The 23,500-nt window shown below is 38.3% G+C and overlaps 1 protein-coding gene across 1 annotated transcript in view; it reads right to left on the reverse strand.

Annotated features, from left to right (window-relative positions):
- The window catches only part of PSPC1 (paraspeckle component 1), a 243,843-nt gene that overhangs the window by 21,035 nt on the left and 199,308 nt on the right, over nt 1-23,500 (reverse strand). Inside the window, exons 8-9 of the mRNA XM_030200285.1 lie at nt 11,733-11,790; nt 1,648-1,814 (exon numbers count right to left, since the gene is read on the reverse strand). Coding sequence (XP_030056145.1) covers nt 1,648-1,814; nt 11,733-11,790 — 225 coding nt within the window. The remainder of the gene's footprint in view (nt 1-1,647; nt 1,815-11,732; nt 11,791-23,500) is intronic.

Consider the following 23,500-nt stretch of genomic DNA (forward strand, 5'->3'; position numbering starts at 1 on the left):
TCACCAATAACCAATGTGGACCCTCAATTGTAGCAATGACCACAGCAGAGCAGGCCTTGACTGAAGTTTCTACCTCATGATTACTCTGCTCTTACACCCATCCAGCATTTTGGCAGGACAGGGACAAAATGGGCACCGCGGCCAACAAGAAACGTCCTGGTGGTGCAACCTTGCTGTGACAATCCATGTGGGACACAACTAACACCCCATTACACATGGAGCAAAACAAACTGGCAGCACTGCTCAGTCACCAGTTCCCATATGCCCCATACCACCATGCTTCAGGCATCATGCTGCCTTAAGCCCACGGAGAACTTCACAGGACACCAAGCCCCAATGAGGTGCTGGGCTGAAGCTCTCATCCACCAGTGTGATTTCCTATCGACAACTGCACTGCCTGTACTCTCTTTCTAAACTGTAATTTTCCCAGCTGCCAAAAAATTGCACCTCCTTCTTTTTTCCTTGCTCTACAGGAATGCTGAACAAAATAGGAGTAGGGGCCACCACATACCGCTCCTTGTTGAGAGAGGGCCCCTGCAGGGACCACTATCAAGCCACCATGCTAAATGCAGATCTGCGGGAGAGGCTAAGAGCTTCAGAGGGAGAACACTGGGCTCAACCCCAAATGGTCAATAGTCTCAAAACTCATGGACCACAGGCTGTGGACTGCAGCCCAGGAGTCAGGCCCAGTAACAAACCTATTACATACCAGCCCAACTTACACCATCTTTTGAAGGTAAAGAAATACTGAAGGTTTCCAGACTGCTCCAGCTAAGTCACTGGAGGAATTTGGTTTCCCTATCTCCATCTGCTGGTAGGGGGAAAGCACTATTTGCCTTGGACTGGTCTGGCATGATGAAAAGGAATTGAAGTTTAACATTCAGCACAGCAACTATGACCATCTAGTAAATTACCAATCCAGGCTGGATAATTATGAACTAAAATTCAGTATTTCTGTTCCAAAAAAATAAAAAAAAGTTAATTATTCTCTTTCCATAGAAGTTTATTATTTGATTCTTTAAAAAGCATAAGCCTCAATCACCTAACATTCTCTCAAAAGACTTCTTACATTACAAAATGTATTTTGAAAATAATCCACACTCAGCAGAAAGGTAAGTTCACACTATCCCAAGTGCTCCAACCATATATTCCATCACTAGCAGTATGATTTATCACATCTACCAATGGATCAAATTTATGATCCATGTTTTACAATCTAAAAAGACTTAAATAGGCAACATGTAACATCCTAAGTCCTTAGAGTGCACTTACAGTTTTCAAGTTAAATACGCTTTTTTAAAGTGCAGTAATAAAGTTAATGAAAAACTAACCTATCATCATTAGCTTAAGTAAAGCCTAATAGACTGAACAGCATATTCAATTTTCCCCTCTGCCACTGAGGTAACTGACAATTAACTATTTGGCAATTACTCAAAACAGTACTTATAAGGATTGTTTACATTCATTGCATCTTTTTATATAACTTACACATTTGGTACATAGGCAATATGTTTTTCTCATGATCTCCAGTTAAGCATCTCATAGGATCCTTTAACATCTTAAATTGTTTAGTGTGAAGTTACCTTTGTTGCAGATGAACTATCAGTGAATAAATATATTAAAGTATTTTTTATATAAATACATTACCACTGCTCCATTATCTGTCATCAATGTAGCTCCCATATTTGTAGCTCCTTCTGATCCAATGGCAGACCCAGGACCCATAGTAGATCCAGGTACAGTTCCTCTGTTCATATTCATACCCATCATTGGAGGAGGACCTTGGCTACCAGCAGGTACAGGGCTATAAGTATCTATGTAAAACAATCTATACTTAGAGCTGTCCTATCTCAATTTTAAATTAACAAAAGTTAAAATATTTAATAAAAACCAATTTCATAAAAATTCAAAACATTATATCACTTGTATTCTTTGAGACTGTACAGCCAGTTGTTCCATGAAATGGACCACAATTCAAGCAATTAGAGGAAATTTCCACATTAGCAGCTTGTTATAAAGTAAAAACAGAAATTTTTAAATATCACCTTAAAAAAGATGTGGCGTGGCTCCATTCAAATGCACTTCACTGAAGACTGAACACAGCCCTAAAGATTACATCTACTGTCCAAACTGTAAAATTCTATTGTTATCTAGACTTTTGAACAACAAAGACATTTTTGCACTATACTGGAGATGAGTCACTACAGTCCTTCTCCAGAAGCAGGTCTGAGAAGAGAGGTGTTCATCTTGAAGCTAAAGGGCCAAGGTACTAAAGTGCACTGATGATAATGTAAGTGAATACGCTGATTGTACAATCATAAACTGCTAGTGTCTAAGTCAATCTGCTAGAAACATGAACAAGGCGGCACTTTTTATACTACTATTTCCTGTACCTAGAAGTCAACTGCCACCTAGTTGTCATAAGAATGTAGCTTTGGGGGCTGAGATTTACACCTGAATACTTGGTGTCTAACACCTGAAGACTGTATAACTCATTTGAACTATTAAAAATGCTATAAAGAGAAAACATGATTCTAGTATTTTATATTGCTTATGTAAGCCACATAGAGCTGAATAATGTATGGAGGATAATGTGTGGATACAAATATCAAGTAAAAATATTACAATTTAAAAGGGGTACATGATTGAATTTTTATGCTTAATGAAAAAAAGCTTCACATTATAGTGTCAATCTTTTTTTCTCTCATTAATTCTTGTCTGCCACCTACAGCCCCATCTTATAGTCTCAACACCTTTAACTAAAGTTATACTAAATCAACAGGAGATAATCCAGTTTGTGAAATACATAAAATATTATTTAATACGGCTGAAAAGTTATTCATTGGACAGAATATTAGACTTTTGAATCTGCAAGAAAATTCTTGAGAATAGTTTGATGTTTTTCCAATCACTCGCTTAGGACCTTAGACAAGTTAATATAGCTCTCTGTATCAGTGAATTTGTTGCAAAACACACTTTTAACTAAAGGTCAGAATTCAACACAGGAGACCTCACAGTAATGTGGGCTTTACATTTTCGAGAACAGAATATAAAATCTAGCTACTTATCTTACCAAGGTGAGAAAAACACTTAGCTGTAGATGGTGTTTCTCCAAGGTTAGTAGGATACAAATCCTATGATGGGTGATGTCATCTAATACAGCCCCACACAGAAACTTTTCTGCAAAACTAGAGGAACAGAACTTTTGAGACAGCTCAGCTACCATATATGCGTCCTCACCTGCCACTATCACATGGGACAATAAAAGTAATATTAAAGTCTAACAACTGTATTCCATTCTGCAGAGCTGATATCCAGATCCTTTATCATCTGCTATACCGACCCTCCTGATATCTCTGAGCTTAACACTTAGCTTCATAGGGTCTCAAACGTGGTTGGAAAGATTTTTTTTTTTTTTTTTTTAGCAGTTTCCAAATGTGAAGCAATTTATTTCTCCAATCCTATGTGCCAGTCTCTACTCCCACAACACTGATCATAACCACCCTCTTTCTTATCAAGACTCTTATTAAAATCTTGGTGCTATTTTTGACCACCAACTACCTTTAAACCACAAATTGATGCTGTCCTTTGGTCTTCTTTCTTGCACTCCATTGCATCCGCTCAGTTAGATTCCTTCTTCACCCAAGCTATTCACAATCTCCTCCTCCAATTAGCGATCACCCATCTTGACTACTGTAATTCTCTTCATACTGGCATTCCTTTACACTGTCTGAAGCATCTATGGATAGTTCAACCCACCGTGGGTTTCCCTTTACACAATCCAGACCATTTGATCATGTTGCACCCCCCCCACTTCCACATCCAAGCACAGAACTGTCTGCCCGTGTCCATTTGCATTAAATTCTCACATTGGTTTTCAAGGTCACCCTCCTATCCACCCCAGACTGCTTGCTCACTCCATATATACCGCCCCCCCCCCCCCACACACTCTTCGTTCTACTAAAAACTGGCCAACTTACTGGTCTTGACATTACTTGTGCCTCAACCCTCAGTTATGCAGGTCCCATGCTCTGGAATTTTCTCCATGCTCAGATCCGCCTCTTATCCTACCCCAGGTTCAATACTGCCATCAAAAATCACCTGATCATAGTAACATAGTAGATGACAGAAGATGATTTAAAAAAAAAAAAAAAAAAAAAGTGTGGCCCATCCAGTCTGCCCAAGATAAACGCACAGCATAAGGTATGATGTGATACCACATATATATACCCGATTACAATTTATCCCTTGCCACTTCAGGGCACAAAGCACAGAAGCTGCCTGGCACTACCCTTGCTCTCCAGTTACTGAAGCTGAATCTATCCAGCCACGATCAGGGCACACACTGTAGAAATATGCCCAGCATTGGTTTTGCTTCACAATTACTGGTGCTAAGCTTGTTAGGTTTCATGCCTTCTGTACAGGATTCCTTTGTGTGTTCATGCTCGCTTTCCCATCTACTCATCATACAGGCTCTCAGCACATTATTTTCTTCTTCCCCTCATAGATGTTTCGTAAACCGAATTGAAGTCTTAGACTCTTGCAGTATATCAAGCTTTTGGAAATAAAGTGTCCACTACAAGCTAATTAGACTACAATGCTTGGAAAGGTAGGAGGGTGTGTGAGTTATTTGCATCCTGCCCGCCCTCAGAGAACATCTGCTACGGATAAGTAACTTTTGTTTAAGGACAAACAGGATATTCAAAACACTCAGATAGGAGGACTCTCTAGCCAGAAGCTGCTTTTAACAAAAAAAAAAAAAAGGGGGGGGGGGGGAATATACAAGAGGTGCTCCAACGGACAACCAAGCTGTTTTTTTTGAGCTTCAAACCAAGCCTTTATTTATGATATTTAAAAATAAATTAAAAAAAAACTTTAAGGCAGCTTGGAACTTGGGCGGATGGAGTTGGATTCTAATCCCCAAATAAATTCTGGATGACTGTCTGGCCAAATCATCTGTCGTGTTGATAGTCCTCTAAACAATAGTAGGAGGTGATTATGTGGACAGAAGTCCTTGCTGCAGCTCTGCAAATGTCTATGGAGATGGACCTGAAGTGGGCTAACACCACCGCACAGCTCTGACATGAGCCATGTACTAAACAGTAATTTCAATAATAGAGAACAGAAAAGAATACTAATCACATCTATACACTTTCTGTATAATTGTGTAACTGACAAGTTTTAAACTATCGTTTACAAACAAACCATGCATAGAGTACGACTAAATAGTGAATAGGAGGAAAGCCTCTGAAAACCACCTTCATCTAACAATGATAGGATTTAGCAGGGCAATAAAACCCCTCCCGAATCAAATTGTTCAGGCTCTATACAATGCATCATATTACTGGTAGCCTTAATTTTAAAAAAGTGACTTATCTTTGCTCAGAGTGCTCAAAAAGAACATAAGTGTTACCATACTGGGATAGACCAAAAGTCCATCAAACCTCGTCTCCTGTTTCCAACAGTGGCCAATCCATGTCGCAAGTATCTGGCAAGATACCAGAACAGTAAAACAGATTTTATGCTGCTTATCCTGGGACCAACGATATTTAGCATATTTATAAAATATGGAAATCGGAACGAGTGAAGTGATTCAATCTGCAGATGACACAAAACTATCAAGGTTGTTAAAAAAATGTGGCAGACTGTACTATTTGAGATATTTTGGAGTTAGAGGATTTTTGTTTTCATGCTATTAGCCGATTGGTACCTAATGCTTACATTTTTCCTTTGCAAGCTCCCTACACGTTCTCCAGTCCCCCACATTTATTGGTCTCAAGGCTGAAGTTTTAAGCAATTATTTTCTACTATTTTACTTAATTTTTTTTCCTTATATACATGTGTATTTCTGAGTCAAGTGCTTAACTCAGGTGTTTGAAAATTTAGAAATTAAAAAAAAAACAACAACACATGCAGACTGTGAAAAATTGCAGGAAGATCTTAAGAAATTGGAAGACTGGAGATCCAAACGGCAGATGAAATTTAATGTGGATAAATGCAAAGTGTTACACATTGGAAAGAATAAGCCTAATCATAGCTACCTACTGCTAGGGTCCACTTTGGGGGTCAGCATCCAAGAAAAAGATCAAGGAAGGTATTGTAGATAATATGCTGAAATCATTTGCCCAGTGTGCAGCAGCAGCCAACAAAGTAAACAGGATGCTAGGAATTATTATGAAAGAAATGATAAATAAGACCAAAAATACTATAATGCCTCTGTATCGCTCTATGGTACAACCTCGCTTTGTGTATTGCGTTCTGTTCTGGTTTCCATATCTTAAAAAGAAAGATATAGCGGAATTAGAATAGGTTCAAAGAAGAGTGACCAACATGATAAAGGGGATGGAAATCCTCTCATACGAGGTAAGGCTAAAGAGGTTAGGGCTCTTCAGCTTGGAAAAAAATGGATGAGAGGAGATATGATTGAGGTCTACAAAATCCTGAGTGGTGTAGAATGAGTAGAAGTGAATCGATATTTTTACTCATTCCAAAAGTACAAAGTCTAGGGGATACTCAAGTTACATTGAAATACTTTTAAAACAAATAGGAGGGAATATTTTTTCACTCAATGAATAGTTAAGCTCTGGAACTCTTTGCCAGAGGACATGGTAGCAGCAGTTGGCATATCTGGGTTTAAAAAAGGTTTGGACAAATTCCTGGAGGAAAAGTCCATAGTCTGCTACTGAGACAGACATTGAGGAGTAACTGCTTGCCCTGGGATTTATAGCAAGGAATGTTGCCACAATTTGGGTTTCTGCCAAGTACTTGTGATCTGGCTTGGCCACTGCTGGAAACAGGATACTGGGCTACATGAACCATTGGTCTGACCCAGTATGGCTATTTTTATGCTCTTAGGTAGAGCATGCAGTTCTGATCCTGGTATACCCTGAAGCAGCCACACAATGAAACTAGTCAGTGGGATCCTAATATTTTGAGCACGATGAGCAAAGATGTCACTTTTTTTGCACCAAGATTATCAGTAATTTGATGCATTGCATACAGCCTAAAGAGCTTGATTTAGTTTACCTTACCTGCTAAATCCTATCTTTACTAGATGAAGGTGAGGTTCTGAGGCTTTTTCCTACCATCCAATTTTTACTGTCATACTCTACGCATGTGATAGTTTAAAACTTGCCAGTTATACATTTATACAGAAAAGTGTGATTATGAACCTCTAGGGTAGGCATGCCTGGACATAAGTGAATGAAATGCAATTTACTAACCAACTGGATAGTACGCTTTTGCAAAATGGCAGCCCGATGCTGTTCGAATCAAAAGAAATATAGTTGGGTTGAATTTCTATGGGCTATATTTACTCTGCTCCAGAGAGGCCAAGGCTTTCTTACAGTCCAAAGCGTACAGTGCACGTTCACCTATGGGGGCACGAGTTCAGTGGGGGGGATAAACGTATTAGCAGGAATATTGAATTTGAACAGTACCTTGTGTGCGCAGAATCACTCTATTGTTGAAGAACTTTGTATAAGGTGGATAACTTATAGCAACTGAAGCTCTCTCTGAAAGATGAAGTTGACACCAAAGACAAGACCTTCTAAAGTCAGGTACTTCAACTGGCAGGTGTTAAGTGGCTCAAGTTAAGTTTTTATCAAATGGGTAAGAATAACTGAGGTCCCATGACACTATAGGTGGTTTGATGTTACGCTTCAACAGAAGCAAGCCCTACATAAAGCTAACTAAAGGCTGTACAGAGATAGGATTTACCTTCCACATGATTAATGATAGTTCCACTAAGGTGTATCCCTCCTAGGGATTGGTTTAGAGAATAGACACAAATGTAGAAGTTATTTAAGCAATGTTTGTGTGAGACAGGCAAATGGATTTAGGGCCTAACAGGGACCCCCAAGGAATAAGTCTTGGAGCTTTTGGCTCTAGAGTGTAGATTCAATCACCACAGAATGGTGAGGAAGCTGTTGCTTCTTGAATCTGGGCACTTTCTGGACTCTACATAGAGTCAACCTTCTTGCTAACAAGAAAAACACAGAGGGCTCCCACATTCTCATCCGAATCTCCTTTAGGATCCTATGAACTCACACTAAGGACAGCCTCCTTGGGTGCATCAAGAAATTAGAGAATATTCAATGTTACGTCCTGGGGCTGCTCTCTGTCTCTAACATAAATAGCATAACATGAGCCATCTCCACGACAAAACTCAATAGACCAACCAGCTCCTCTGGTGGGAGGATTTATGCCTCTAATGAGGTGGAGAAGGATAAGAAGTTAGACCTAGTTCTTCCCTCAGACTCCCAGAGCATTCCAATAGAACCACAAAAATACTCCCAAGAGAAATGTTTGACCTCAAGTCAGCCTTAACCACGGGAGAGTCAAGACACCAAGTATTTCCAATGCACAGGCAAAGCTTCCTCAAAATTGACTCCATGTGGCCCAACATCGAATCTGAATCCTTTGACGACCTCAGCATTGACATTTCTCCTGCAGGCAACCCACGAGTCTTAAGGATGAGTTGGGATCAATCCAGGTCTTGACACTGAGGTCAAGGTAACAAATACCACATCACGAGCGAAGAGCTCCACCTTTTCCTTGAAGCTCTACACAAGCTGCTTCTTGAAGGATGCCAACAAAGGAATGGGCATTATAGTAAAAATGGCCAGGTCTACTGAGTAACTTGGTATCGAGAAGTCGAGATCTCAAGTCCATGGATGCTATCAAGAGGCCACCTCAGTGCCATGCTTTGAAGATATGGGATGTCAAGGTGTCCCAGCCTCCAGTTGACAGCCATCAGTATGGATCTCGAAAGGCCAATGAAGACTAGGATGTACCCTTCCTCTTCCTCAGGCAGAAATCTGACAATGACTGATTCCTAACAGCATGATGTTCAGGGTGATTTCAAACTCTCTCAATGTTAATAAATCTGCAGCATGCTGGTTTATCTCCAAAACAATGCAAGTGTAGATGGACGAGTCTTATCTATGGCCAAAAATCTTTTTGCACCTGGTTTATCATGGCCACTATTCTGGACATCTGAACACAGAATACATTGAGAGGGATCATGGCTGGTGTCTGGGCAACTGCAGGCTCCACTATGTTTACCCACGCATGGTCATGTTTCACTGGTGAGAACTTTGCAAAGCCACTGGGAGCCTTTTCTAGTACATCTCATCTGGAAAAAAAATGACTGCAGCAAAAACAAATAATGAAAACTATCACAAACTATTGGTCGAGACCCAAAAAGGCCTACATCTAAAATAAAGAAAACTTATTTAACAACTGAAAAAATCCTAACTAGGCATCCTACCACGGAAAATATCATGAAACAATGATAGGACTCAACATTCTTGATTTTTTAAAAAAGAAAATTTGCAGAAACTACAATGAAAAACCAAAGCTTACTGGCTCTGCACACAGCAAAGAGACTTGTGGTCCCAAATAGCAGAAGCAAGAGGCATGCATGTCTAGTTGAGCTGTCTCAAAAACTTTGTTCTTCAGGGCTGAAGCAAAGTTCCCATGTGGGGCTCCACTGGATGACATCACTTATCTGTGATGATTTCAGTATTCTGTTTTTCCTTGGAAAATTAACCCTCCGTATTGTATATAGTTTCTCAATTTCATTTAAAAGTCAAATATCAACCACTCCAAGCTCATTGCTCGGACTCAGCATCTGACCTTAGCTGCAAAGAGGTCATCTCACCCCAGACACAAGACCTACAGTCCATGATTTAACTAAGTAAACTGACTATCATGTCACTGATCAGAAGGCTTAAGTGCGGAAATAAATCTCAGAATATATTCCTGCTTCTTGCAGCCAGTTCTTAACCAGCTATTTTAACATCCACCAGCATGCTGCACATTTCAGAAGATATGTTAAGTGATAAGTACATACGTTTACATTTTCCCTTTAGTGAATACTATGATACATAGATAAAACATTTTATTCACATCTGCCCAGCACACATCCCATGAAGTGTGTAAATACTGGCTAATTCAACCTTTTTTAACACAAATTATTTATTTCATACAGAGGATATATGCACGCTTAAGTGTTTCTCACGCCAAAAGCTTTTGGATATATTTGAACACTGCTTTAAGGTTGTATTAAACCACTTGATAAGCTGAACACTAATTCCCAAATGGTCAAAATTATATATGCATTTTTTTTAGGTATACAGTTGGCTTTCAGCCTCACTCTTCATAATATACTAGAAGCACATGTACAAGTTTATCATCTTATACCTATCATTTAAGATGCATCAATTTCTTTCTGCATAAATTGTAGCAAATTGATATAACAGGCCTTCATATACAATAAATACTTTTTTTAGTTATGTTTAATGAGGTAATGAGTATTCTAGTAAGTATTCACACTGCTGAACTATAATTCTTAGAGTTGTTTCAAAAACTGAATTTTGTTACTGCTTAAATCTGTTATTTACAAGTATATGTACTTTACTAAGAAGTTTTGTTTTTCAAAAAACATTGCATATTGTACTCAACACAGATTTATTGAAAATAAAAGGCTACTCCTCTTAAAATGTATACTTCACCTTATAATAGCTTTTAACGAATTATAGCATAAAATTATATAGTTGGAAGGTAAAAGGTTGTTTTGAAAAAAAAAAATATATATATATATACAGAAACCCAGGAACAAAGGTATGCTGGTGCGCAGTCCAATACATCATTTTTCAGATTCCTGAAAACTTTGTGGAGAAATTACATTAGCAGCTGTAAAATGGTACTCACCATTAGGATAGCTCAGTGCTTTTAGGTTCAGTAATATTAAATTTCCTATCCATTATGTAGATAAGCACAGTTATGTTTATGGTGCACTACTAATAGATAATGCAATAATCCCCCAAACTTGACTTGGTCAATACTTGGTCCACTTAGGCTGAGACAAATTCAAAGGAATTCAAACTCAAGGCAGCCAAGGAGATTTCAAGAAGGCTGACATTAACACATTCTGAATGAGATGTAGAACTTCATTTCCATTTTTAATTATCTTTGTAAAGAATAGTAGCAGCATAAAGAAAAACTAAATAAAATTAAATTCATTCTATCTACTATATGCTCATCTAATCCTCTACTTGAGAGAATTTTATTCTCTAAAATTCTGCATCGAGATTCTTTAAAGGCAGCATATGTTAAATATAAATTAAAGAACTGGACTTTAAGCACTATGTTCTACTTTACAACATAATTTTCTTTATATTTTAGGTGCTCAAGTATTATTTCCTTCAAGAATGAAAACAATTTGTACAAACTATTATACCTGATTCATAACTCAAGTAGCAGTACTAACCAGATTCATGAAATCACATTGACATACAAGTTCTATTGTTTTTATTTAGACTTTGTGGTAAGCCTTCTATAGGCCTATTTGCATTCATATTCTCATTTTTAAAATAAAATATGCTCATATTGTAACATCTTAAGGAAAAAAAAAAACAACTTATTGTGACACTTATATTCAAGATTTACATGCATTAGCACTGCTGTGCTGAGATTCTGAAAAGCAACAGTACAAGACTACAATTAGGATTATTATGAGGGCCTGCCATCTTTTCTGGAATAAAAATCTGAGTAGACCAGGGTATCAAATTAGTTCAACTGAAACGGTTAGCTATTCCTGTTAGTACTGCTACTGTCACAAATATTTCTAACATATCAAGCATGGTGACCATGGCTAATACGTACAGTCCCAAAGAATCAAGTCAGAATTCAGGATTTTTTTTTTTTTAAACACTTCAGATCCCTACCTCCCATGTTTATTGCTCCACGAGGACCCATATCACCCATTCTCATTTCCTGTTCTCTCTGAAAGTAAACATAGTTTTTCATGGTCAACCTATTTTAATACTTCTGATTTATGGCAAAAGTAAATATAGAATTTAAATCTACCAAGTATATGTAAGCAAGTTTTAGAACAGAAACAAAAATAAGGAAAGAAATATAAAATCTTTAATCAAAGCTAAATCACGTCAAGTGAAGAAAAAAAAAAAGCACACACTAAGTCGTACATCATTTGTCTCATACACCTTATTTCCAGTTTAAAAACTACTAATGTAATGGCTGTTAACTGGAGAGAACTTGTAACCTGACAATCCAAAATTAGGTTGGTGCAGACATTAAATGTAAGTTTTGAATTTTTTTTTTTTTTTTTGGTTTAGTGACAGTATTAGTTAAGAGAACAAGAGAACATTTATATCATTCAGGATGTACTGTTTTTTACTGCATTAATATATTTGTTAATGAAAGAATGATCAGATAAATTTATCTTCAAGAGCAGCGAAATTCAATGATGAATATAGATGCAAAGAGCGCCATCTCCTCAGACAACAAATGGACAAGAATCATAGTGTAAGCCTAAAATGCCTGCTGTAGCCATCTACTGAGAAAGCATGTCAAAGCTGAGATAGACAAATCAGTAATTGATGTCTTTATGGAGCACACTACTTTTGGCCTTAGTGTTTGCAACTGTACTGATCATACCTTTCAAGCAGCAAAATATTGTACACTTCATAATTACAGCACTCACAGCCACTTGTAGCATGGATAATTAAAGCAATCTAATAATGCCAATTTGATATCAAACCCTCATGAAAAGGACATTTACATAAAAAGTGGAGTCCCCCCCCCCCCCCCCCCCCCCCAAAAAAAAAAAAAAATTAAATAGATAAGCTGTTTAAGAAAAAAAAACAAATCCCTACTTAAGCATGTAAAACATCCTCCAGAAAATATAACTGTGAAGTATTTTTTGTACTTGTGCAAAATATCTGTTTAAGAATCATCTTTAGATCAGTGGCGGTCCGCCGATGTGGAGGAATGCCAAGATCCCACGACGAATATAGATACAAGCAAACAGTGGGAAGCAAACCAGAGACAGACAAGGAAACTTTGATGATATGAGTAAAATTTATTCATGAAGACTCAATACAGTAGAATGTTTCGGTCACAGGCCTGCTTCAGGAGTCTTTGCGAAAAAATATGTGAAATAGCCCTATGGTCAGTGGTCTCTCTCACAAGCACATTGAAAACTGCTGGTCTTTCAAAAAAAGACCCTTGTTGCAAAGAAGTTCCATTAGATCTGGTAAATGTAAAATGGTGTGGTACCGAAGAGTGCTCATCTTAAATTCAGTATCCACTTGAAATAGGGACACCAACTTCACAAAAGCTAGAAATCGTTGTACTGAGAATGAAGCCTAGCCCAAGATTCTATGAAGGGCAACTAAAGTTGATAACGCAGATCAGCACACGTAGCCGATTTGCGCACACAACTTAATTGCTTAAGCTAATTAGTGCCAATAATTGTCCACTAAAGCAATCAACACTAATTGGCACCCATTAGAATTTACATACACAACTTTAAGCATATTCTGTAAAATGGTGCTCATAAATTGTGTAGATCCCAAAAGGGGACATGGCCATGGGTGGGTTGTAGGCGCTCCTGAAAATTGCAAACACTGTTATAGAATATGCCCGATCCAAATAAGGCATGGGCATTTACATCAGGTTTTAGTTGGTATAAATGGCTGCACCTAAATTTTAGTCACGGGGACAGCCAATATGTGCATTCTACAACTGTGCCTAGCTTAAGGCGAGGTTCATAGAACAGCACTAAGCGAGTTCTTTTCAGCACCGATTTTTTAAAGCTTAATTTATAGACTCTAGTGCTAGATGTACTAACTTACAGGGAGGAAAAATAAAGGTTATACATCTAAACCATACAAACATTACTAGTTTCACAAAATCTGGCAATCTAAATTTTCTAAAATATACACCATCTCAGTGAAATCAATATGACGCTAAATGTGATGACCTACCTGTAATAAGTACTCACTATGAATAGCTATTCCCCAGTTATACAATTAGGTGACATAATCCCAACAATGATGAGCAAAAACCTTTTTCAGAACTTTCTAGAAGATTGCTCAGCTCTATTTGCTATGTACTGAAATCCATTCTGCCATGAGCCTACACTACACCTCTTCCCAGGAATCCGTAACTACCCCAACTTGACATTTCGTCCTTTAGATTGTAAGCTCTCCTGTGCAGGGACCATCCTGATTTGTTAATTTGTACAGCGCTGCGTAACCCTAGTAGCGCTCTAGAAATGTTAAGTAGTAGTAGTAGCCTGTGGTGCTGCCTCAGTCCTGAAAGGAAATGATGGGCTTTCGTGATTGGTCCACTGCTGCTCACTAAGAATAGCTACTGGAAGTGTAACTGTTTTATGAAAACAAGAACTTCACCCATCCTTATTAGCTTTCTACTTTGTTTTTGTGCCAACACTCAAAATGGGTTCCAAACAATTTATGCAATACAATGCAAAACAAAGCTTCAGTATAATTCCACAAAGCAGCAAACATCTCAAATATGCTTATAACATTAAACCAGTAATGAGCAATTTATAAGCACCAGCAAAGCCTAACAGCACATAACTCACAACCAAGAAAAAACAGAAGTTTAAATTTTTTTCAATGCTTTGAATAACCTCTGAAGTTGAACCAGGAAACCAGTCTATGTTGTTAACAAATTAACACCAAAACTGGTGGTATATTATCACATTACCTGTAACCTTGGCTATATAATCCCTTTTCCTGTTAGATTTTTTTTCAAGGCCATCACCATCAAATAGCCATATACTGTTCCAAATCTGGCCTCAGCCCCCAATTATCTGAAAACTTTCATTATAGAAATTTTGACCCATGAGCAGATACTTTCTCTCTCTCTCTCTCTTTTAAATTAAAAAAAAAAATCTCTTAATATACTGTAGTCTTTACCTAGTACCTAAGCCTCTTTACCAATGTATGGAAAACATTCTGCTTTGAACAGTCACTGCCACTGGCCAAATGGATTAACACATCAATTTTAAAATCCTTACTCTTCTCAGATCACATTAATCTGGCTTGTATTCCTGCTAGCCAAGTATCCAACAGCATTTAATCTACTATCACTCAAAATATTTTCCCTTGGCTTTTGAGAATTTTTCAAATGTTTTACAGTTTCTATGTGTTCTCTCTTCATACGTTAGTTTCCTCTATTCAAACTGTTATTTCTAGAGACAAATTTTCCAATGCAGTAAATGCATACTGCATGAGTACCATTGGGGGGGGGGGGGGGGGGGGGGGGCAACTTTGCCACTACCAAAGTCCACTGCAACCAATTTTTCTTTTAATACTCTAGAGAGGGAATACATTTTCTGGCTGCTGTATCTGTGGGAGTGCTCAAACAAATATTTCTAAGCAGAGTAGATTACTTTTTCACTGAAGATGACAGTTGGAGCAAGACCTAAGCTGCCAAGTTGTCTGCATTAGGACCAACACCTACATTTGCATGCAGATGTTTAGGCACCCCCGGTCAAATTATATATTTCAGTGAATCCTTGAGTGAACAGAAGCTGACAGCCTCAATATGACAAACCTGCCATTGCCAAAAAGCAGAATTTAAAAAAACTCCCTGAAGAAACTATTAAAAGCAAAAACACAGTAGTGCTGGAAGTGGTGATTTTTATTATATAGAGGCTCTTCAATACAGATTCAGAACAAATTATTGCATTAAAAAAAACAAACCTTGCTCAATACAAATGGGACGTTTTCACCCTCAACTGTGACTTTCTCCTATGTTCTATGGGGCAATCAAAGATTTGTTTGATTATTTCCCAAGTGGTCCACTGTAGATTAGACACATTTTCAACTATGTGAATAAGATGTTAATGGACCCTACTGCAAGTTTTATCACTGAGTAGGATTTATGAACTAAGGCTCAACCCCTGTGTGAACTTTGATGAGCAGTGATAATTTTAAACACAGTGCTATAAATGTCAATAAGCAGCACTGCAATGTTTGAGCTCACCTTTTTTTTCTAATATAGGTTCTTTCATTCTTTATAGGTTCTAAAATATTATGCTGCAGCAATGTGATTTTAGATAAAAAATCTCTGAATTTATTAAGTGGCTTTTTTTTTTTTTTTTTTTTTTGCAAGACCTCCTGTTTTGGAGATAGTAGTGAGGCAATAAAATATGAGGTATTTCACAAGCAAAACACTTTCAAACATTTTTGCTGTAATGAATGTTAAGGTTCTTCAAGCAAATTAATACACTGCCAACTTAACTGACTGTCACAGCTTCTTTGTGTGGGTCGAGGAATTGGATAATAGTCAGTGTTTCTGCCCAGGGCTGCTCCTCCATTTCTAACTTAATTGGGTTGACCCAAGCCATCTCACTGACAAACTAATGAACAAGTGTTCCTCTGGTGAGAAGGGATCCAAAGGCAAACTTAGGGACTCCTCTTTAGAAAAGATCAAAGATTATTTTTCTGCCTTCTAGGAGCACTCTGAATGACACTCATAAAATTACCCCAAAGGTGAGGTTTGAGTCTCTGGTTGTCTTGATCTACTAGTCAGGCCTTGGTTGTGGGCATCAGGACACCAAGGATTCCTGATGCACAGGAAATTGACAACAGAGCAGCCAACATCTACTCAGAGCACTTTTGAAGCCTCAGTGTCAAAGTGTGTCTGTAGACAATGCATATGTCTTGAGGATTGGTTTTAACATTTCTGATCTCAACACACAGTAGTGGCCACATCTCCCTGAGTCACTTGGGGTGTATAAGCAGCAGGGTCTCAGGTCCATAGAAAACGTTGCACCCTATCTGATGCCAAGGACAATGAGTAGTCTTCACAAAGGCACTTGAACACCAGGGATCTTGGTACTCTCAATACAGTGCTCCACAGATGCATGCTGTCAATGCATCTCAGCTTCCACTTGACATCTGCATCTTGGCATAGGTAAAGAAGTAAACAAATCTTTCCTCTTTACTGGGTGGGAATATGAGGATGATCAATCCTAATGGTCTCAGATGTTTGATGTCGTGTGATCAAGACACACTCAATGTCAATTCATAATGCAAATTAACACCATGGAGATTGCAAATTGGCTGCTTTTATTTACACAAACCACAAATCCCTCTCTGACATTTATGAGCACAGAATAAAATGAGTGTGATCATCGTCAGGTCCCTAGGCAATGGAGGTGCAAACTGGGCATCTATGATGGATATGGTCCTGTTGCACAGAGAGCACTTCTTGAAGCTGCTGAAAGCCTCCCCTTTTAAGACTTTTTCAGAAAAATGGTCAAAGCAAAAAGCAAACTCCTCGATGATGAAAAAGTACCTAAATAGGTGGTCAAGGCTACACCATCAAAAATAAATTTCAAACAACCGTAAAAGTTAGTTTCTCTAGTTATCAGGACAAGTACTACATAACAATGACAAGACTTACATGAATAAGCAACGAAATTGAAAAAGAATATGCTAGGTGACCAACCAATTTGATTGGCTCATTGGAAAATGAAATAACTGCAGTGGACCCATGTGATAGCAGCAGTTGTGTGGTTGAGCTGCCTCAAAAATTCTGTCCTTCACGGATGGGTCAAAGTTCCTGCACAGGGTTGTGTTAGATGTCACCATATGTGAAAGTTTCCATATCCTGCTTGTCCTCAGAGAAAAAAAATTAGGAAAATTAGAACACTGACTGAACTAAGGAAGACACAAAAAACACACACCATGAAAACACGTGGACAAATAGAAATGGTGTAAAATCCCTTACTTTATAAGCAGAAAGCTATGCCAGAAACACACACATTTAATGGAAACCATGAAAAAATAACTGAATAAGGTCCAGGCATACAGCTGTGCAAGAAGTGCAGTGCATGTTCTAAAATCTCAAGAGAAAACTCTGGTGCTTGTCTGGCTTATTGACCTCCAGTTGCCATAATTCAGCTATGCAATAGGTAAACTGCTGTAACTCTAAACACATTATCATCAAAATCAGACACTTGGGAAGGAAAATGTAATTTAGTAATATGAATATATCATAAGTCATACTTACCTTGCAGGAAGAAGATACTGTATAATAGATTGCACATAACTGCAATAACTATTTAATCCAATCCCTTGAGATTCAAGTAAAAGTTTTAAATGCATAAAAAGATCCCCTAATCAATCACACCAGGTTTTTAGCATTTCTTCATAAAGGTCTAGTGTTGATAACACACCAACTTAATATATATGTGTGTACACACATAATTACAAGGAAAGGTCTGATGACAAATGGCATGGTGTATATTCATGCATATCTCACTGAAGTAATCTTCCACTTTCAGCAGGAACTAGTGGGATGCCTCCTCCCTCCCCCAGAGACAAGAAATTGTTTACTTGTGGATGATCCCACACACCACCATAGTCTTTAGCTTTGGCTCTACAGATTAGCTAGGTGGGCATATGCTCGGTCATGCTATGCCCTACTAAGTGTGGTCTAGCTGTGGGAGGATAGAGCATGCCAGGGCCAGGCAGCTTACACAACTGAAATTTCTGCTAGTTTATTTATAAATATTACCCAGTGCTATAAATTCAGTTATGTGTTTCCATAACCATCACTCAAAATTCACTAATGGATGTTTCCACCCCTAACTGCAAACCCTCCTTAGCATAACCCCATCACTCCTGTCCCATGTAGGCTCATTCTGTTCCCAAAGCTGCTTACCATCACTCAGGCCAGAACAAATTAGCCTATGAATCTGCTTGAGTATCCCCTTCACCTCCTCCTAACCACTGAGTCCAGTGTTTGCATCTAATTTTGCAAAGACAGGACACTTAAAACTCGTTACAGCCAAAGCTATTCCAGCAAAGTCCCAAAACAAAAGTCAACCCTTGACAGTGCAATTTTCCCACAAAACCTTTCGATAACATAGCCAACCCCCCTCTCAAAAGAAAAAAAAACCCAAACCAACAACCGCAATACCCTTCATGATCCAGGCGATGGGTGGAATAAATCTAATAATTCACCAGCTAAGAACCCAACCCCAATCTTTCTGAAGAAAGGATCCTCTTTTCACTTAATATCAAGTCTAGCTGGAAAAGAAATGGATATTAATGCCATCTTAACAATGAACACTTTGCTTGAAACAACATGTATTGCTTCTACAAAAATGCAATATTAAAAGCATCCCACAATTCTATACACGTTGAAGGAAACTGGAGTTCCTTGAAGTAACTTTTTCATGGAATAAAAGACGTGCACCAATTTTCCCATATCTTGATTTCATTTTTCATTTGGATGCAGAACTTCACCAAAATCAGGTATACAAGTGTCAAACGTGGCCAACGTTGAACTAATGATCACAGAATAAGGAAACATCCACATACAATGTTCCATTTTAACAAAATGGGCAGGTGAATAATAGATACTAACACCAGCTCCTCCGATATCATTCAGGTGACCAAGTCAATATACCCAGAACTCTTCATATCTCCCAATCAAACGGGATAGCTTTTGTCATGCTCTGTAGAAGGTGGCAATATTCTACTAGTTATCCAGTGCCCGGTAATTTTCTGGCAACAGATCTACTACAACGGATGGACAATAAAGGCAGATACAAACCAATTCCTCCTAGAATGGGACGAGAGATGCAGATCCATATTAGACAGTATTGCTCCAACCCAAACCAGAACCTCACACAGAAAGAATTCAATATCATGGTTCAATGAAGAACTGAAAAAACTTAAAACACAAGTTAGAAGGTTAGAACGTGCATGGAATAAAAAGAAAGATGACTCCACACTTAAAACGCCTGGAAACAACTCCAAAGTAAATACAGATATACCATAAGACAAACTAAAAGATTATACTACAAAACTAAAATTGGACCAACCTACAAGGACACACATAAACTCTTCCAACTTGTGAATAAACTACTAGATATTACACCAGTAACAACCAACAGCAAAGATACACCAGGAGCAGACAATCTCGCGAGATACTTCAATGAGAAAATCGTACAATTGCGACTTAAGATACCTGTCAGTACCATCGACCATGCTGAATTCCTTGACTGTCTAAGACCCAGACTCTGGCGTATACCCAGCAGATAGAACCTGGACCAACTTTGAGACATCATCAGAGGATATCATCTCCCAAACGCTTAAAAGATTTGCCAAATATCACTGCAAACTAGACATATGTCCAAACAACCTTATGACATCTGCTCCTCAACAATTCGTAACAGACATAACTTAACACTTGAACTATATGTTACAAAATGGACTCTTCCCGAAGGAGAAAGGAAACATTCTCACCCCCATACCCAAAGACGCAAAGAAAAGTGCCAGTGAACTAACCAACTATAGGCCAGTAGCATCCATTCCCTTAATAACCAAACTAACAGAAGGGATGGTGACCAAACTATTTAAATAAATTCTCAATACTCTATGACTTCCAGTCAGGATTTCGGTCTAACCACAGTACTGAAACAATACTAGTTACACTCATGACTAAATTCAAACAAAATGATTGCAACTGGAAAAAACATACTCCTCCTACAATTTGACATGTCAAGCGCTTTTGACATGGTTGATCATGGAATACTACTACACATCCTTGAGTACTTCGGAATTGGAGGTAACGTTCTCAATTGGTTCAAGGGATTCCTAACCACATGATCATACCAAGTGACATCTAACTCGACTACTTCAGCTACATGGATACCTGAATGCGGAGTCCCACAGCGATCCCCCCTCTCACCAACTCTATTCAAGTTAATGATGATACCCTTGGCCAAACTATTATCAAACCAAAACCTCAACCCATACATATACGACGAAGTAACGATCTACATCCCATTTGAACAAGATTTAAAGGAAATTTCCAATGACATCAACCAAAGTCTCCATATCATGCACTCATGGGCGGATGCATTTCAGCTGAAACTTAATGCAGAAAAAACCCAATGCCTAATACTTACCTCTCAACACAACACGAACAAATTCACCACCATTAACACACCAAATTTGAACCTTCCAATTTCGGACACCCTAAAAATTCTTGGAGTTACCATCGATCAACACCTAACACTTGAGAACCACGCGAAAAACACAACCAAGAAGATGTTCCACTCAATGTGGAAATTAAAAAGAGTAAGACCTTTCTTCCTAAGGACTGTTTTCCATAACCTGGTACAATCAATGGTGCTCAGTCATCTAGACTACAGCAACGCACTCTACGCCGGCTGTAAAGAGCAAATAATCAAGAAACTTCAGACAGCCCAGCACACTGCAGCTAGACTCATATTCGGTAAAACTAAATATGAAAATGCTAAACCCCTACGTGAAAAGCTACACTGGCTCCCACTTAAAGAACGCATCACATTCAAAGTATGCTCCCTAGTTCACAAAATCATTCACGGAGATGCACCAGCCTACATGTCAGACCTGATAGACTTACCACCCAGGAATGCTAAAAGATCATCCCGCACATTCCTTAATCTGCACTTCCACAACTTCAAAGGTCTAAAATACAAACTAATGCATGCATCAAACTTTACCTACTTGAGCACACAGTTATGGAACGCACTGCTGCGCAACTTAAAAATGATTTACAAACTAACCAACTTCCGCAAACTACTGAAGACCCATCTCTTTAATAAGGCATACCACAAAGATCAACAAATGTGAACATACACCACTCCTCCACATATATTCAGAACTGTTTTACAATATCTGCTTGTTATATTACTATCGTGTTTTATCATTATCATGTTACCCAAGATCCTTCTGTAACACTAAATGTCTATTTTCGAATATATTTCCACCATTCATGATGTATTGTAAGCCACATTGAGCCTGCAAATAAGTGGGAAAATGTGGGATACAAATGCAATAAATAAATAAATAAATAAACAAATAAATAAATAAACAAACTACCGACCAGTAGCATCCATTCCCCTGATAGTTAAACTAATGGAAAGTATGGTAACCAAACAACTCACCAATTACCTAAACAAATTCACAATACTACATGAATCACAGTCAGGATTTCGATCCAACCATAGCACTGAAACACTGGTAACCACTCTCATAACCAAATTTAAACAACTAATTGAAACTGGAAACAATGTGCTACTCTTACAATTTGACATGGTCAACCACCAAATACCCTCAAACATCCTAGACTACTTTGGGATCGGAGGAAACGTACTAAGATGTTTAAAGGCTTCTTAACAGCAAGATCTTATCAAGTGATCTCAAACTCAGCAACGTCAACACCATGAAAACCTGAATGCGGAGTACCACAAGGTTCACCACTCTCGCCAATCCTTTTCAACCTGATGACACCTTTAGCCAAATCGCTATCCAACCAAGGACTCAACCGGTACAACTATGCAGACGATGTCACGATATACATCCCATTCAAACAAGACATAACCGAAATCACAAAGAAAATCACACAAAGCCTCCAATTAATAAACTCATGAGCGGACGCATTCCAACTAAAGCTAAAAGCAGAAAAAAACACAATGTCTCATCCTGTCCTCACAATACAAAACAAACAAACCCAATACCATAGACACCCCAGACTACACCCTTCCGGTCTCAGACAGCCTGAAAATTCTGGGAGTCACAATTGACCGGAATCTCACACTCGAGGACCATGCGAAAAATACAGCAAAGAAAATGTTCTATGCAATGTGGAAACTTAAAAGAAATCAAACCTTTCTTCCCAAGGGAAGTATTCCGCAACCTAGTTCAATCAATGGTGCTAAGTCATCTAGACTACTGCAATGCCATCTACGCCGGATGCAAAGAACAAATCATTAAGAAGCTTCAAACCACTCAAAACACAGCAGCCAGACTCATATTTGGGAAAGCGAAACAAGAAAGCGCCAAACCCCTAAGAGAAAAACTACACTGGCTTTCATTAAAAGAACGGATTGCGTTCAAAGTGTGCACCCTGTTCCACAAAATTGTTCACGGGGAAGCCCCGACCTATATGTCAGACCTTATAGACTTGCCTATTAGGAATGCAAAAAGATCACGCTCATTCCTTAATCTCCATTATCCTAACTGTAAAGGGCTAAAATGTAAATCCACATATGCGACCAGTTTCTCATACATTTGCACGCAGCTATAGAACGCATTACCGAAGGCCATAAAAACAACGCAGGACCTAACCATCTTCCGAAGACTACTGAAAACAGATCTTTTCGAGAACGCATACCATAAACATCCATCTTAAATACTAAATAATAATGCAAAACACGATCTATACATAACCGATCTTTCACCACATGATTGATAAACCTCTTTATATTTATGATCAAGCACGACCACTTCAACCATATGCTGAATAGGGACTCTCTATAATCGATGACCTAATGTATGTTACAACCCAATTTATTCTCAGGAACCTTCATGCAATACCATAATTTATTCTTCTTTACCATGTATGTATGCACATGGTATATATATATACCATGATCTGTTCCATATATGCTATGTTCCATGTATGTTACCATGTATGTAAGCACCTTAACGAAATAACATCTGTAATTCTGTTACCCGGAAATGGCAACCGCCATTATGGCAAATGTAAGCCACATTAAACCTGCAAATTGGTGGGAAAATGTGGGATACAAATGCTACAAATTAATAAATTAAAAAATTTTAAAAAATAAAGAACCACCAAAAAAGCTGAT

The sequence above is a fragment of the Microcaecilia unicolor genome, chromosome 4 (assembly GCF_901765095.1).
Source record: "Microcaecilia unicolor chromosome 4, aMicUni1.1, whole genome shotgun sequence".
In the NCBI taxonomy this organism is placed as follows: Eukaryota; Metazoa; Chordata; class Amphibia; order Gymnophiona; family Siphonopidae; genus Microcaecilia; species Microcaecilia unicolor.